The sequence below is a fragment of the Salvelinus alpinus genome, chromosome 5, assembly GCF_045679555.1.
Source record: "Salvelinus alpinus chromosome 5, SLU_Salpinus.1, whole genome shotgun sequence".
NCBI classification, from domain to species: Eukaryota; Metazoa; Chordata; class Actinopteri; order Salmoniformes; family Salmonidae; genus Salvelinus; species Salvelinus alpinus.
In genome coordinates, this window is record NC_092090.1 from 63,250,437 (window position 1) to 63,266,297 (window position 15,861).

Consider the following 15,861-nt stretch of genomic DNA (forward strand, 5'->3'; position numbering starts at 1 on the left):
TGTTTTATTTCTTTACTTACACACACACACACACACACACACACACACACACACACACACACACACACACACACACACACACACACACACACACACACACACACACACACACACACACACACACACACACACACACACACACACACACACACACACACACACACACCTTTTTTTCGCACTATTGGTTAGAGCCTGTAAGTAAGCATTTCACTGTAAGGTCTACACCTGTTGTATTCGGCGCACGTGACAAATAAACTTTGATTTGATGTGTGGTGAGCTTCCTAGCACAGAGTCATCGTCCAGGTGGGTGTTACACATATGAGGTGAGTTCCATTGCTTTAGGATCTGGAAAAGCTCTAATCATTATTATGTGAAGTCTCTTGAATTCAGACTGTCACTCTCTACCTGCTCCTACCTTACTAAGGCAATACAATGTATAGTGCCAGACTCCCATCTAGAGGCTTTGGCAACTGAAATGTATTTGACGGATGGAGTTACAGGCAGGTTGCGTCAGTCAGCCCTAAAAGTAAACAGTGAAAGTCCACTGTGGACTTAGTTGAGCTGATACATGACTAATAGTTAGAGGTACTTGATGTGGCTCTATGATCTTCAGGTGAATCTGGACTTTGAATCTGGATCTTCAGGTGAATCCTCCTCATCGCTGACATCAATAACTTCTGACATGAGTTGGCTCTGGTAATTAAATATGAATGCTGTTTGTCAACCTTGTATTTCCAAGTTTCAACAACGGTTAACAATAGCAGTGAGCGGACGTTTACTTTTTATTACAATCTCCCTTCTCTTTCTACCCAGGTGACCCTTTTGGCCCTGTGTCTCTCCTGAACTACTGCTATGTCTAATATCAGCTGGAGTTTGGGAGGCGCAGTGACTACAGTGACCACAGCTTCCAGACCCTGCTAAACTACCTATCTGAGGCCATGCTGATAGTGGGATCCCTATGGACCCAGGTTGGGCATGAGCAGTAAAACACCATCAGTAGCACACTAACAGTAGGACACTAGCAGGTAGGACCCCACCAGGTAGGACACCAGCAGTAGAAAACCAGCAGGACACCAGCAATATGACACTAGCAGGTAGGACACCAGCAGTAGAACATCAATAGGTAAGACATCAACAGGTAGGACACCAACAGTAGGACACCAGCAGTAGGACATCAACAGGTAGGACACCAGCAGTAGGACATCAACCTGGTAGGATACCAGCAGTAGGACATCAACCTGGTAGGATACCAGCAGTAGGACATCAACCTGGTAGGATACCAGCAGTAGGACATGAGTGGAAGGACACCATCAGCAGCAGTGAGACATGGAGGGCATAAGCCACTATCGGTCTTCTTTGTTTTCAGGGGCAGCTCCCACTCAGGAGAGTCAATTTCTGCCAGTGAAGTTTACTGCCAGATTACACCTTTAATGAAGGTGGTGTCCCTTCTCAGTGAGACAAACAATCCCACTGAAGTGCCATGTTTTATCCCTGTAGCTGTACGAGGCATTCCCTGGCATGATGAAGCACCTCCCAGGACCTCACAATGCCATCTTCAGCCATTGCAAGGCCATGGAAGCTTTCATCGGGGAGGAGGTGGAGAGACACAGGCGGGACCTGGATCCCAGCGCACCGCGAAAATACATAGACACCTTCCTCATAGAGATGGAGAATGTAAGGCTGTTACTCTGATGCTATTTCCTTCCAATTATTACATTTGGGTCTTTTAGCAGACCCTCTAAAACACAGGAGGCTGCTGAGGGGGCGACGGCTCATAATAATGGCCGGAAGAGATCGAATGGAATGGCATCATACCCACGTGTGTGATGTATTTGACCCCGTTCCACAAATTCCCCGCCATTACCACGAATCCGTCCTCCCCAATTACGGTGCCACCAACCTTTAAAACCTTCATTTGGGATTGAGGCCTTTCACATAGTGAGATGATGAACCCCTTCCCCGACAGCACAATGTAAGGCGCTGTGCTCTCTGGACCTGTTCCTGCCCGGCACAGAGACCACCTCCACCACCCTGCTCTACATGATCACACACCCACACATACAGGGTGCGCCTGATAGGCATTCCACTGACTTTACAAAACATTAAGAACACCTGCTCTTTCCGTGACAGGCTGACCAGGCGAATCCAGGTGAAAGCTATGATCCCGTATTGATGTCACTTGTTAATCCACTTCAGGAAGGTGTTCCTAATGTTTGGTGTACTCAGTGTATGTCTCCCTCACGAAGATTTATGCTGAGGTTGACAGTTATCCGACCTGGAGCTGATATTCCTCCACAGAGAAGGTCCTGAGAACCACTGATTGGTTGATTTTGATTGATTGGTTAAGCCCTCTGTTGTGACACACGGATAAGGTCCAGGCTGAGATAGACAGCGATGGGCCTGTCCCGCCAGCCCAATATACACAGAGCCAAGATGCCCTTCACGGACGCTGTCATCCACGAGATCCAGAGGATGGGCAACATCGTACCTCTCAACGCACCCAGGATGGCACACAAAGACACTACGCTGTGTGGGGGTACTTCATACCAAAGGTGTGTATGTGTTGTGTTATGTGTAGGGCAGTTTTTGGAGTTTGTTCTTATATGTGTTTGTTTTTGTATATGTATTCATTTCCAAGGCAGCAGCTACTCTTCCTGGGGTCAAAACACATTAAGGCACTTAAATCACACATAAAACAAAAGATAAAACAGTACATCATATAACATTATTACACCACTACATATCTACAATAGAGAATGTACATTACAAAATGTATAATGCCACCATACAACAATATTACAATGTACATGTGTGTAGAGTGCGTGTGATAGCGCTTCTGTGCGTATGCGTGTGTCTGTAACTTTGTGTGTGTCTCTTCACAGTCCCCGCTGTTCCATAAGGTGTATTTTTACCAGTTTAAAAAAAAATCTGATTCTACTGCTTGCATCAGTTTCTTGATGTGGAATAGAATTCCATGTAGTCATGGCTCTATGTAGTACTATGCGCCTCCCATAGTCTGTTCTCACCTCTGGTGAAATGTCTTGTGGGGTATGCATGGGTGTCCGAGTTGTGTGCAAGTAGTTTAAACAGACATTCAGCTTGTCAACTCTTCTTACAAAAACAAGTAGTGATGAAGACAATCTCTCTTCCACTTTGAGCCATGAGAGATTGACATGCATATCATTAATGTTGACTCTCCGTGTACTTTTAAGGGCCAGCCGTACTGCCCTGTTCTGAGCCAATTGTAATTTTCCTAAGTCCCTCTTTGTGGCACCTGACCACACTACTGAACAGTAGTACAGGTACGACAAAACTAGGGCCACTAGGACCTGCCTTGTTGATAGTGTTGTTAAAACCTCTTAAGGATCCACCCCTTTTTTTCAATTTTCGCCTAAAATGACATACCCAAATTGAACTGCCTGTAGCTCAGGCCCTGAAGCAAGGATATGCATATTATTGATACCATTTGAAAAGAAACACTTTGAAGTTTGTGGAAATGTTTAAGGAATGTAGGAGAATATAACACATTAGTCTGGTAAAAGATAATACATAGAAAGAAACTACCTTTTTTGCTATTTTTTTGTACCATCATCTTTGAAATGCAAGAGAAAGGCCATAATGTATTATTCCAGCCCAGTTGCAATTTAGATTTTGGATACTAGATGGCAGCAGTGTATGTGCAAAGTTTTAGACTGATCCAATGAACCATTACATTTCTGTTCAAAATGTTGTATCATGACTGCCCAAATGTGCCTAATTGGTTTATTAATAACTTTTCAAGTTCAAAATTGTGCACTCTCCTCAAACAATAGCATAGTATTATTTCACTGTAATAGCTACTGTAAATTGGACAGTGCAGTTAGATTAACAAGAATTTAAGCTTTGTGCCAATATCAGATATGTCTATGTCCTGGGAAATGTTCTTGTTACCTCACTTACCTCATGCTAATCGCATTAGCCTACGTTAGCTCAACCGTCCCATGGACGGGACACCAATCCTGAATTAAGGCAGAGCAGCGCTTTATTATGGAGAGACTTCTCCCCATTTTAGCTACTGTTGCATCAATTTGTTTTGGCCATGACAAATTACAATCCAGGGTTACTCCAAGCAGTTTAATCCCCTCAATTTGCTCAATTTCCAAATGATTCATTACGAGATGTTGCTTCTAGGGCACGATGTTGATGACCAACCTGAACTCAGTGCAGTTTGATCAGACTGAATGGGAGACACCTTCAACCCACAACACTTCCTGGATGCTGAGGGACACTTTAGAAGGCGGGACCCATTCATGATCAGGTAAGTGTGTGTGTCTGGGGGAGGGTCTGGCCAGTACAGAACTCTTCCTATTCTTCGTCAGTCTGTTCCAGAAGTTTAGTTTATCTTCACTGGATGGAGTGGAGCCGAGTCTGGAAGGAGCCACAAGAACACCACACCCCTTTAAGATCCACACCAGACCAAGATAAACTTCCCACTGTCCTGTAGGAACCCCTCTCCCCATACACTGTGCACCCACACTGTGCTAAACACAGCTGAGACCAAATATTGATAACAGCCCTCTTTTGTGGTCTTTGAGGCACATGCTCCTTTAATTATAACAAGACCGTTTGAAGAGGACGTGTACAAGTTTATTCTTTACTTAAACCAAAAGGATGTACGACTTGAATCTAATTATGTATAACTTCAGGACCTTCCACTAAAACAATATGTATTAGTATTTGACAGAGCTAATTTGGAGCTGATCTGATTCACTTCAAACCTCTACTTTCCTAGTACTGTTGAAACGTCACCACTAACAGGAATATTTATGCTGGTTAAATTATGCATTCATACTGACTTATTCCACATTTTGTTGTGTTTCAGCCTGAATTTCAAAATGTATTACATATATTCTCTCACCCATCTACACACAATACCCTATAATGAGAAAGTGAAAACATGTTGTTTTTAGACATTTTTGCACATTTATTGAAAAATAAAACAGGCAGTTGCATTGGCTTTATTAGTCCTGATTCCTGTGACTGATCAATTTGTCTATTTAAGCTCTGAATATCATCTACCCAACTTTATAATAAGTTATCGTGAGCCTTGCAATGTGATTACACAGCGGTAAATGCATAGGTAGTTTATTTTTCGCTATGATCAGCTTGTCAAAAAATGACGGATACAAACTTGAAACCACTGATCATGATAATCGGGTGAAACTCCTGGACAACAGTTGTGATTGTCCATTCCATATTGCCCATTTTACTTCGACCAGTCCTGTTTTTAGGATATGTTGTTTGGTAACATGACAGCGCATTTTTTTAATTGATTGGGCGCCATTTAGGTTAGGCTATTTGATCGGAGAAAACAGCATGATGTAAAAAGTGTCCCTCATTACATTGTCATACATTTTATCTCCAGCCTGTAGGCTACAGAAAAGGCCACATACTCTTTCTACCATATCCTAGATCTCCTACATGATTTATGTTTAATACACTTTTTTACAGAACTTTGGTGGAGCGCCACAGCGATGCGTCTCTCCAACAGCACCTTGAAGAGGCGCATTTGGGAATGGACAAGCAAAATATTTTGCGCCTCTGCCTTTGACAAAGAAGGCAATGCTTATCACAGGGCGGCATCAACGCTCACCTAAAAAGCCATTATGCCACTGGTTGTGAGAAAATGTCATTGTTTTGGGGCAGAATTATGTGAGTTTTCATGTGTTGTTGGAGGTGCGTTTTGGTCAGTTTAGCTCAGAAAATGCCGCCCTCGTCAATCTGCCACCATTGGCTGATTGAGAAAGCATATCGGACACACAAACACAATCCCAGTACACACATACAAAAGTTACCGGAAAAAGGCGTTCAGTAACATCTTCTTGTTGGTGCATTTCATATACTTATCTTCGACTTACACCACTCTGATCCAACTCGAAAATATGCTTACTTTAACTCCACCGACCCTTACCTGCCATATGTTTTTTGTCTAGAAGGGATACAGCTATTGTGAAATTTTACTTTTCATGGCAGGTTTAGGAGAATTTACGCAGCAGGTTAGTAGAATTAACATAGCAGATTATGATAAATAGGATAAGGTTTGGAGAAGGGTTAGGGTTAGCTAAAAATGTATGTCAATTTGACAAAAGCTGTATCCCGTCTAGACATGACCTGCCATATTGGCACTCCTCAGACGAAGCAGTCCTTAGGAATTAATGGAATTCTACAGTATTTAAATTAAATGTTTCAAAGACAAAATTGCATGTATTTAAATATTGTTGTCGTGGGGACAGTAACACCAATACTTTCAAAACAATTCTACTTCAAGAAAAATGTTTTTACATATGTGATGTTTAGTTCATAATATATACTGAACAAAATCATAAAAGCAACAATTTCAAAGATTTTACCGAGTTACAGTTCATAGAAGGAAATCAGTCAATTGAAATAAATTCATTAGGCCCTAATCTATGGATTTCATATGACTGGGCAGGGGTGCAGCCATGAGTGGGCCTGGGAGGACATAGGCCTACCAACTGGGGAGCCAGGCACAGCCAATCAGAATTCGTTTTTCCCCCCAAAAGGGCTTTATTACAGACATAAATACTCCTCAGTTTTATCAGCTGTCCGGTCTTAGACGATCCCGCAGGTGAAGAAGCCGGATGTGGAGTAGTTACACGTGGTCTGCGGTTGTGAGGCCGGTTAGATGTACTGCCAAATTCTCTAAAATAACGGAGGCGGCTTATGGTAAGGAAATGAACAATCAATTATCTGGCAACAGCTCTGGCGGACATTCCTGCAGTCAGCATGCCAATTTGAGTGCTCCCTCAAAACCTGAGACATCTGTGGCATTGTTGTGACAAAACAGCACATTTTAGTGGCCTTTTATTGTCCACAGCACAAGGTGCACCTGTGTAATGATCATGCTGTTTAATCAGCTTCTTGATATGCCACACTTGTCAGGTAGATTGATTATCTTGGCAAAGGAGAAATGCCCACTAACAGGGATGTAAACAAGTTTGTGCACAACATTTTTGAGAAATTAGCTTTTTGTGCATATGGAAACTGTCTGGGATCTTATATTTCAGCTGATGAAACATGGGACCAACACTTTACATGTTGTGTTTTATATTTTTGTTCAGTATAATTTTAAAGTACGCATTAAGGCAGGGATGGGCAACTCCAATCCTCAGGGGCCTTATTGGTGTCACACTTAACACTCCTGACTCCAATAATTAACTAATCATGATCTTCAGTGTGTTTTCTAAGGCTGGGGGAAAAGGGACACACTACTCGGCCCCTGCAGACTGGAGTTGTCGATCCCTGCATTTAAGGTGTCTGTAATAGAAAACAAATGTAGACATTCTATAGCTTAAAAAATATTTTTTACAATAGTGGGGGAGTGCCAAGATGGAGGCACGGTGGCGTCAAAACAGCGCTCCGTCAGTCATCTAATGTAGCCTATATAAATCATTGGTTAAAACCGAAAAGCAGGTTTAACAAAAACGTTTGAGGAAATTAAAGTAGGATTGTGCTGCAGGCCATGACTGTTTCGCCAAGATAAGAACTGGACCAACCAAGACCGATTTTCCAAAACATCTGTGGTGTCTTCTGCAGCATTTTATAGGGGTACAGGCGAATGTATTTGTCACCTTGCCCAAGAGATTTACACAGTTCTCAAGACGCTACGCCAGGGTAAGCCTACACTAAACACAGGCTAATATTGTGTTTCTAAAATCCCCTATGGGAAAAATGATTGGTGGAAAAACATTGTCTTATTTGACCGCTAGGTTTTATGGGTATTATGACTCATACTGCGGTACTCTATAAGGCAAATGGTTTTTTTCACCCATAGTTTATGCCTAATTTACGTGCAAATCGAAACTAGGAAACTCTGAAGTTTCCGACTTGCTAACTTATACACGTGCCACAAGTTAGCAAGTCGGACATTTTGGAGTTCAGACTAGCACATGAACGCGGCATAATCTGGAGAGTTGGACATCATAAGCATTTACAAGGGTCATAGAAGTATCTTTCATTGGAAACACTGGGGTCAAACTAACTCTTTGCCCTACTCAAATGAGAAACAGGTTTCAAGATAAAACATTATATGGAGAGAATAGTCAGCCTACTATTGCACAGAAGTTTTGACATAGAGTAATAAGAGCAGTTCAAGTCTGACTGTCTTTGCACACACAATCACAATTACACACAACCAGGTCATACACACAAAATAAAGCAGCAAGATATACTACATTAAAATATCAAAGGCCTCTCCATCTCACTTGTTCAACTCATCCGCTGGGGTCTGGAAACAATGAAAACATGAAGGCATTTCTGCTATAAAAAAAAAAGCCAAATGGGTATGATATAATACTGATCACAACAAGAGTGATCTGTGAGTGTTGTGCACACAAAGCTGAGCCTGTTAAATGAAATAGAATACATTGATAGAAATGTTTGTAAAAAGCACACGATTCAGTGTTATGCTGAAAAGGGAATCTTGTCTGTTCTATACATTACATTTCTACCTGCAACATTACAAGCATTGCTCACCACAAAATAACCTCAGGTAGTAATTTCCTTGTTGCAAAAGTGAAGTTAACTACCCAATATGTGTTGTCATGATCATTCAGTTAAGAGTAGAAATCCAAACCAGATGTAGTATGTTTACACTGCCAACAGGGGGCAGAGCTGCAGACATCAGGCTGCAGTAGAACACCTAATGGTGGAGCAGAACCCATTGGTGGGTGGGTCGTGGCTGATTCATTGTGTGCCATGTTTTAAAGAGACTTTGTCCAGACTAGAAACACAACAGCTTTAGAAGGATTACAAAGTCAGAGAGCCCCTCCAATAGGACACTTTCCAAACACATACGTAGGGGGACTTCAAACTAACCCATATTTTAATAAGGCTTTGTGTATCAATGAGAATCTGTAGACATCACTACACAATGCTCTATAAGTACAGGCCACCCCATTTTAGTTCAACATAAGCTCCCCATTTTAGTTCAACATAAGTTCATCCGCTTGTGCTATAATACCAATCAACTTGTGAATTTGAAAAACCTGGGAATGTTTCAAAGTTTTCACATCTTCATAGAGAACAACAAAACAACAATAGGTTACATATTGTTGTTTTGATTAGGTTACATAATCAAAACACAACTATATGTGAACTAATCCAATTAATGTCCTGTAGAAATGAGCTTTGAAAACAAACTCAAGAGGATTTGATCATGGAGTTCTGTTGTCTCAGGCCCAGTTACAGACAGACACTTTGCTCACTCAACTCACATTACATTAAACACAATGGTATTACTCTGGGCTACATAGAGGCCCTTTACATACAGAGTTGAACATACCTGAACTACAAATGTGAGGAAACAGTGTCATCTACTGGGCAGAGGGAAATAAAAATGTCACTACCAGACCTTAACGAGATCACCAGCAGATCCTGTGAGTTACTGCATTGAGTACAGAGGGAGATTGTCAGGGTTTCTTTAACGCCAAGCATAAGATCAAAACTCCCAGAAAGCTGAGCTCAAACTCAGATTAAGACTCTGATACAGTCTGAACTCAGGAAACAGTTTAAGACATTTTGAACAACAAACACATCCTGGCTGGCTATGAACCTCCTGTAAACACATTTTGAACTGTTACAACAAAGCCAATAAGTATGATATTTTCCTGATGAAACCCCACCAGTCCTGCAGCCCCACCCCCTCTCCTCTTCCCCAGTAAGCATGTAAAGAGATTGCAGAGATCCCACGTCCCCCCTCCCCGGCGTCCTCCCAGAGACTGAGTGGAGGCCATTCTGTCTCCTGGAGGCACGATGGAAGTTGTAGAATGAGCAGAAAGGCCAAGAGAGACATATCCAAGAGGACAGTCCAGCAACATCACATGACCTCACAGCATGAGTTCTGCTTCCGTGCCTGTTGGATAGAAAACACAGACAAAGTGACTGATTAGCGATTACAATATCAATTTCACACCGAGAAGGATACATATGTAATGGCAATTAGTCTTAAAAAAGTAGCCCAAGTTTAATCTAAGATGCTGTGATTATTTGAACTGGAGAGCGCAGTTCACAGTCACTACTCACAGTCTTATAAAAGGCTTTAGACTGGTTCCCCAGGTGTTCAGACTTCTGCACCAGGTCATCCAGCTTCTCCCCTCTATCCAACAGAGACTCCATGGTGTTGTGCTGCAGAGACAATCACAGCCCAGTCCACTTCATATACAGCATCCTACTAACCACAGGCACTGACAGTGTCAGACATGCAGTAGTGCAAGCTTCCTACACAGAACATTTTTCTAAACTCATCTAAAGTTTCCCCATTATGTGAGATGTTTTGGAGTTGTACGCGAGTGTCGACTAAAGTGTCTCACCAAAATGATTTTTGTCTCGTCTAGCTCAGCCTGCACTTTGGTCATCGCATCTGCCTCTCTGGGGTTCTGAGGAGAGAACACAAATTCTGTCAAACTTTCACAATCATCCAAGAAGAAACATGAAAGATTCAAAGTAGGGTTGGTTATTCAAGTGTTATTTTATTAATCTATGTGCAATGTACACTACCGTTCAAAAGTTTAGGGTCACTTAGAAATCTCCTTGGTTTTGAAAGAAAAGCAATTTTTTTGTCAATTAAAATAACATCAAATTGATCAGTAACACAGTGTAGACATTGCTAATGTTGTAAATTACCATTGTAGCTGGAAATGGCTGATTAAATAAATAAATGAATATCTACATAGTCGTACAGAGGCCCATTATCAGCAACCATCACTCCTGTGTTCCAATGACACGTTGTGTTAATCCAAGTTGATCATTTTAAAAAGGCTAATTGATCATTAGAAAACCCTTTGGCAATTATGTTAGCACAGCTGAAAACTGTTGTTCTGATTAAAGAAGCAGTAAAACTGTCCTTCTTTAGACTAGTTGAGCATCTGGAGCATCAGCATTTGTGGGTTCGATTACAGGCTCAAAATGCCTAGAAACAAAAAACTTTCTCCTGAAACTCGTCAGTCTATTCTTGTTCTGAGAAATAAAGGCTATTCCATGAGAGAAATTGCCAAGAAACTGAAGATCTCATCCAACGCTGTGTAGTACTCCCTTCACAGAACAGCGCAAACTGTCTCTAACTGGAATAGAAAGAGGAATGGGAGGCCCCGGTGCACAACTGAGCAAGATTACAAGTACATTAGAGTGTCTAGTTTGAGAAACAGACGCCTCACAAGTCCTCAACTGGCAGCTTCATTAAATATTACCTGCAAAACACCAGTCTCAACATCAACAGTGAAGAGGCGACTCCGGGATGCTGACCTTCTAGGCAGAGTTGCAAAGAAAAAGCCATATCTCAGACTGGCCAATAAAAATAGACTAAGATGGGCAAAAGAACAGACACTGGACAGGGGAACTCTGTCTAGAAGGCCAGCATGCCAGAACCGCCTCTTCACTGCTGACGTTGAGACTGGTGTTTTGCGAGTACTATTAACAATGTCTACACTGTATTTCTGATCAATTTGATATTTTAATGAACAAAAAATGTGATTTTCTTTCAAAAACAAGGACATTTCTAAGTGACCCCAAACTTTTGAACGGTAGTGCATGTTATGTGTCTATTTCAGAGACAGGATGCCATGTGTACCTGGTATTTGGCAAGGTGGATGTCCAGGGCTTTGTAGTTGATGGTGTCTGGGTTTCCAGATGGCCAGTCTATACTTTCCACTTGCCTGGAGAACTCCTCTAGCACCTACATGATCAAACATCAATCTATTACATAAAAAAGAAAGCCGAAAGGGCCTGGCGAGGAGCAATAACTTGGGAAGAAACCTTGAGAAGAACAAGACCCAGAACAGAGAGTAATATTCTTCACTCGTTGCTAAGGAGGTAATGCACCTCTCTGCAGTGTACCCACTTTGTCTAGTAGTGTGAAGGCGACTCTTTGGGGGTACTCGCTGTCTGCTATCACCACTGCACTCAGACTGTCATTCCTCACATACACATGGCACAGGTACTCTGGAGGGAGGAAAGGGTAGAAATTATATGTGTGCTCACATAACAAATAAACTCCCATATGTTATAGCCCAATGTATCAGGGCTTAACCTTGTTCTTTGACTGAGGCTCGGCTGCCGTGTGCAGAACGCTCCACAATCAAGGCGCTGGTGAAGGTCATGAACTCTTGGACACTGCCAAAACCAAACACAAACAATGGTGAAAACATTGTTGGTGTTCTTGTCAATTCTAATGAAGTCTAAACCCGTGACAGGTTTAAGATAGGCTATTATTAATGACAGGGGCGTTAACTTCTTCATCTGCCCTGATGTACAAGTTCAAATCAGTGAAGATGGAGTTAAGGAACCCCCTTAGACTATTGAGATGCACCTCAGCCCATGTGCCAAGAGGAAGACCCACCTGGAGCGCTGGAAGAAACTGAAGGAGGAGAGGTCATATGCGGATTTGAGGAGATTGGATTTAGTCGCTCCTTTGTGGAGGACGCTTAGGCTGTATAGCTTCATGATGACGCAGACAGTCCCAGGGTTATGACTGGCGTGTCCCAGCGCAGCAGCCTAGAGGTCTCAATGCCTACATGTCAAGAAAGGGACACAAATTCAAATCACATGAGCCAAACCATCCGTACAGCCACACAATACATAAGCTGCAAGGTAGCTTACTGTATACTACACACATACTCTACAATCCAAACGATTGCTGAACTAGCTAACGCTACCACGATAGACTAACGTTTATCGACATGTAGCAACCGTTCTCGCCATATTTCTGTGCTGCTTGCTAGCTAACGTTAGCACAATTGTTGTTAGCTAAACTAAGTGCCAAGAACGATGGAGCTAGCTCAAGTTCCCTTGTCGTACTTACTTACCAGAGAAGACTGCGCGAAACGGTTTGCTAACTGTTGAGAATAAAATACCAACTGAATTATTCCATGATAACTTAGTGAACGACCTGTAGGAAGTTATCAGTATTATGATTATTTCTTCTCTTTCTAGCCACACCAACCACGTCACGATCGAAGCAATGTCCTACAAGATAATTGTTCCGGAATGCAACACGGCTTCATTACAATTCTGTGTACAGTTCCTACTTCCAGAACGCTTGTGCATGAGGTGTGAAAAAAGTAAGCATAGGCCAAATACAGAAAATGTTGTGTTGCGTGTAGGCTTACTATCAGCATTTTTTTACGTCTATTTGCTGAGCGGTTCTAATAAAAAAAAAATACATGGTACACAATGGTTTTACACTGTATCGCCATGATAGAACAGTAACCTCTGGAAGACAAGGGGTGGCAGTCTATGTATATTTGTAAACAACAGCTGGTGCACGATATCTAAGGAAGTCCCGAGGTTTTGCTCGCCTGAGGTAGAGTATCTCATGATGAGCTGTGGACCACACTATCTACCTACAGAGTTTTCATTAAAAAAATTCGGAGCTGTTTACATACCACCACAGACCGATGCTGACACTAAGACCGCACTCAATGAGCTGTATAAGCAAACAGGAAAACGCTCATCCAGAGGTGGCGCTCCTAGTGGCCGGGGACTTTAATACAGGGAAACTTAAATCCGTCTTACCAAATTTCTATCAGCATGTTAAATGTGCAACCAGAGAGAAAGCAACTCTAGACCACCTTTACTCCACACACAGAGACGCGTACAAAGCTCTCCCTTGCCCTCCACTTGACAAATCTGACCATAATTCTATCCTCCTGATTCCTGCTTACAAGCAAAAATGAAGCAGGAAGTACCAGTGACTAGATCAATAAAAAAGTGGTCAGATGAAGCAGATGTTAAGCTACAGGACTGTTTTGCTAGCACAGACTGGAATATGTTCCGCGATTCTTCCGATGGCATTGAGGAGTACACCACATCAGTCACTGCTGCTACTCACTGTTATTATCTATGCATAATCACTTTAATAAGTCTACCTACATGTACATATTACCTCAATTACCTCGACTAACCTGTGCCCACGCACATTGACTCTGTACCGGTACCCCTGTATATAGCCTCGCTATTGTTATTTTACTGCTGCTCTTTAATTATTTGTTACTTTTATTTCTTATTCGTATTTGTTTATTTTTTTAAAAACTGCATTTTTGGTTAGGGCTTTTACTGTAAGTAAGCATTTCACTCTAAGGTCTACAGCTGTTGTATTCGGTGCATGTGACAAATACAATTTGATTTGATTTGACTGATAGCAAAAAAATCCTCTGATCTCAAATCCAAATGCTGGAGTATACATCCAGATTAAATGTTTTAGCTTCACTGTACAAATAATTAAGTAAAGGAGTGTATAAAACCCCCACAAATTATTATTATTAGGCTTATTAGGACAGGTCATGAGTAGACAGTGACCTATAGATCGGGTATAGGCCTTGCCACTTCTGATTTCTCACCACTCTCATTCGTTGTTTTCCTAAGTAATTTTGCTTAATTTAACAATTTCCTCCTGGCCACTTAACTCAGTGCTAAGTGCTTTCCATACTAGAAGTGTGCAGATAAATTATTGACTCCCAGGGCAGCGAATTGAAAACGTTGGGCATGGAGACAGTGAAAGAAAGCTATTGTGAGCATATGTTGACGGGGTGGTTGTGGCAGGATGAGGGGTGTTTTTTCCCCCTTTAATCTGACAGTTTTAGTTGCCATAGATATTGAGAACAAATAGCAGCCTAGTTAATGAGATGTAGGCTAAGAGCTTTGGAGATGTATGTGAGATTGTTTTCTCAAACGGAAAAGCAATACAACATTTATTTTTGGATATACATTGAGGTTACTTGGATGGAGATTATTTGAATGTTACTGCTACATTTTTGGATCTGAGGACCATGGTGAGAAGGACTTGAGGTTGAATAGTTTGCTTTTGAGCGGTGCACTTCTGTTATTGATGGCCGCAGTGGATGCATCATGAACTGCAAAAGCGCACAAATGAATAAAAAACTTTAATTTAGGACTATCCTATACAGACTTTTTCAGGCATTTGAGTGAACACTTTTAACTGAAATAGTGTTTGTTTATTTATATAGGCCTTTAGTGTGTATTATTTTACAGAATAACTAGCCTAACAGCAGACAATGTTGGCCACTGAGGAACTGGTTGGACATAAATCATTTGGACACTTCTCAAACACATGTTCAATAGGCCTGTATTCACAGATGAAGATTCACGACAAACTGCTACTTTTTAACTTGCTCTCGTAGCCCAACTGGACAACACGCTTACTATTCCACAGCAGACAGCACCCATGACCGGCAAGACATGTATGATATGGATCCTCATTACGATGGATAAGGTAAAAAATATTGGGATAATCTTATCCATTTAATGGAAGATTCCCTGAAGGCCCGCTTTAAGTTGTTCTATTTAGAAAGTCTCTGAAATCTCACATCATTCCAGGGCAATGGAAAACCCGACTTTCTAGCAAACTGAGTTATAGCAGCATAACAATAAATCACTGCCAAAGTCCATGAAAGCATGAAACAGGGTATCAGATAAGGTGAATATGAAAAATGAATTATCAGGCTATTTAGATGACTTGCCTACAGCATTTAACATTCTAAATGTGGCATTGTACAAGTAGTACTATTTTTGTTTTACTTTTGAGAGATGACTGTCACAATTTTTTGTTTTTTAAGAAGGTGGATGTGTTAGCTGAATGACTGTAGACAGTTGTCATGAATAAAACGTGGGTGGTTTTATGTGGTCTTATCTGAGGAGTGAGGCAGGTGAATGGAAGCCTCGCACATCAGGCCATCTCAGCAAACAGCCCATAGGAGATCTCTAACTGGGTTAAATCAGCCGTCATAGTCAGCTATGGAGATGTACTTGGCACACATTCAAGTTCCATCCATAAAAGGACCTGACACC

General features: G+C 41.6%; 1 protein-coding gene and 1 pseudogene across 1 annotated transcript; one reads left to right on the forward strand and one right to left on the reverse strand.

The window, feature by feature from the left end:
* Positions 1–592: 592 nt before the first annotated feature.
* Positions 593–4,583, forward strand: LOC139575320 (cytochrome P450 2J2-like; annotated as a pseudogene).
* A 4,283-nt stretch (positions 4,584–8,866) lies between these two features.
* LOC139576466 (synaptobrevin homolog YKT6-like) lies at positions 8,867–13,086 on the reverse strand. The gene is made up of 8 exons (XM_071402621.1): positions 12,861–13,086; positions 12,395–12,565; positions 12,086–12,168; positions 11,897–11,997; positions 11,627–11,731; positions 10,371–10,436; positions 10,084–10,185; positions 8,867–9,913 (listed from the first exon to the last, which is right to left on the reverse strand). Exons 2-8 carry the CDS (start codon positions 12,496–12,498, stop codon positions 9,878–9,880), a joined length of 597 nt encoding a protein of 198 aa, XP_071258722.1. The 5' UTR covers positions 12,499–12,565; positions 12,861–13,086; the 3' UTR covers positions 8,867–9,877.
* Between the last annotated feature and the right edge of the window lie 2,775 nt (positions 13,087–15,861).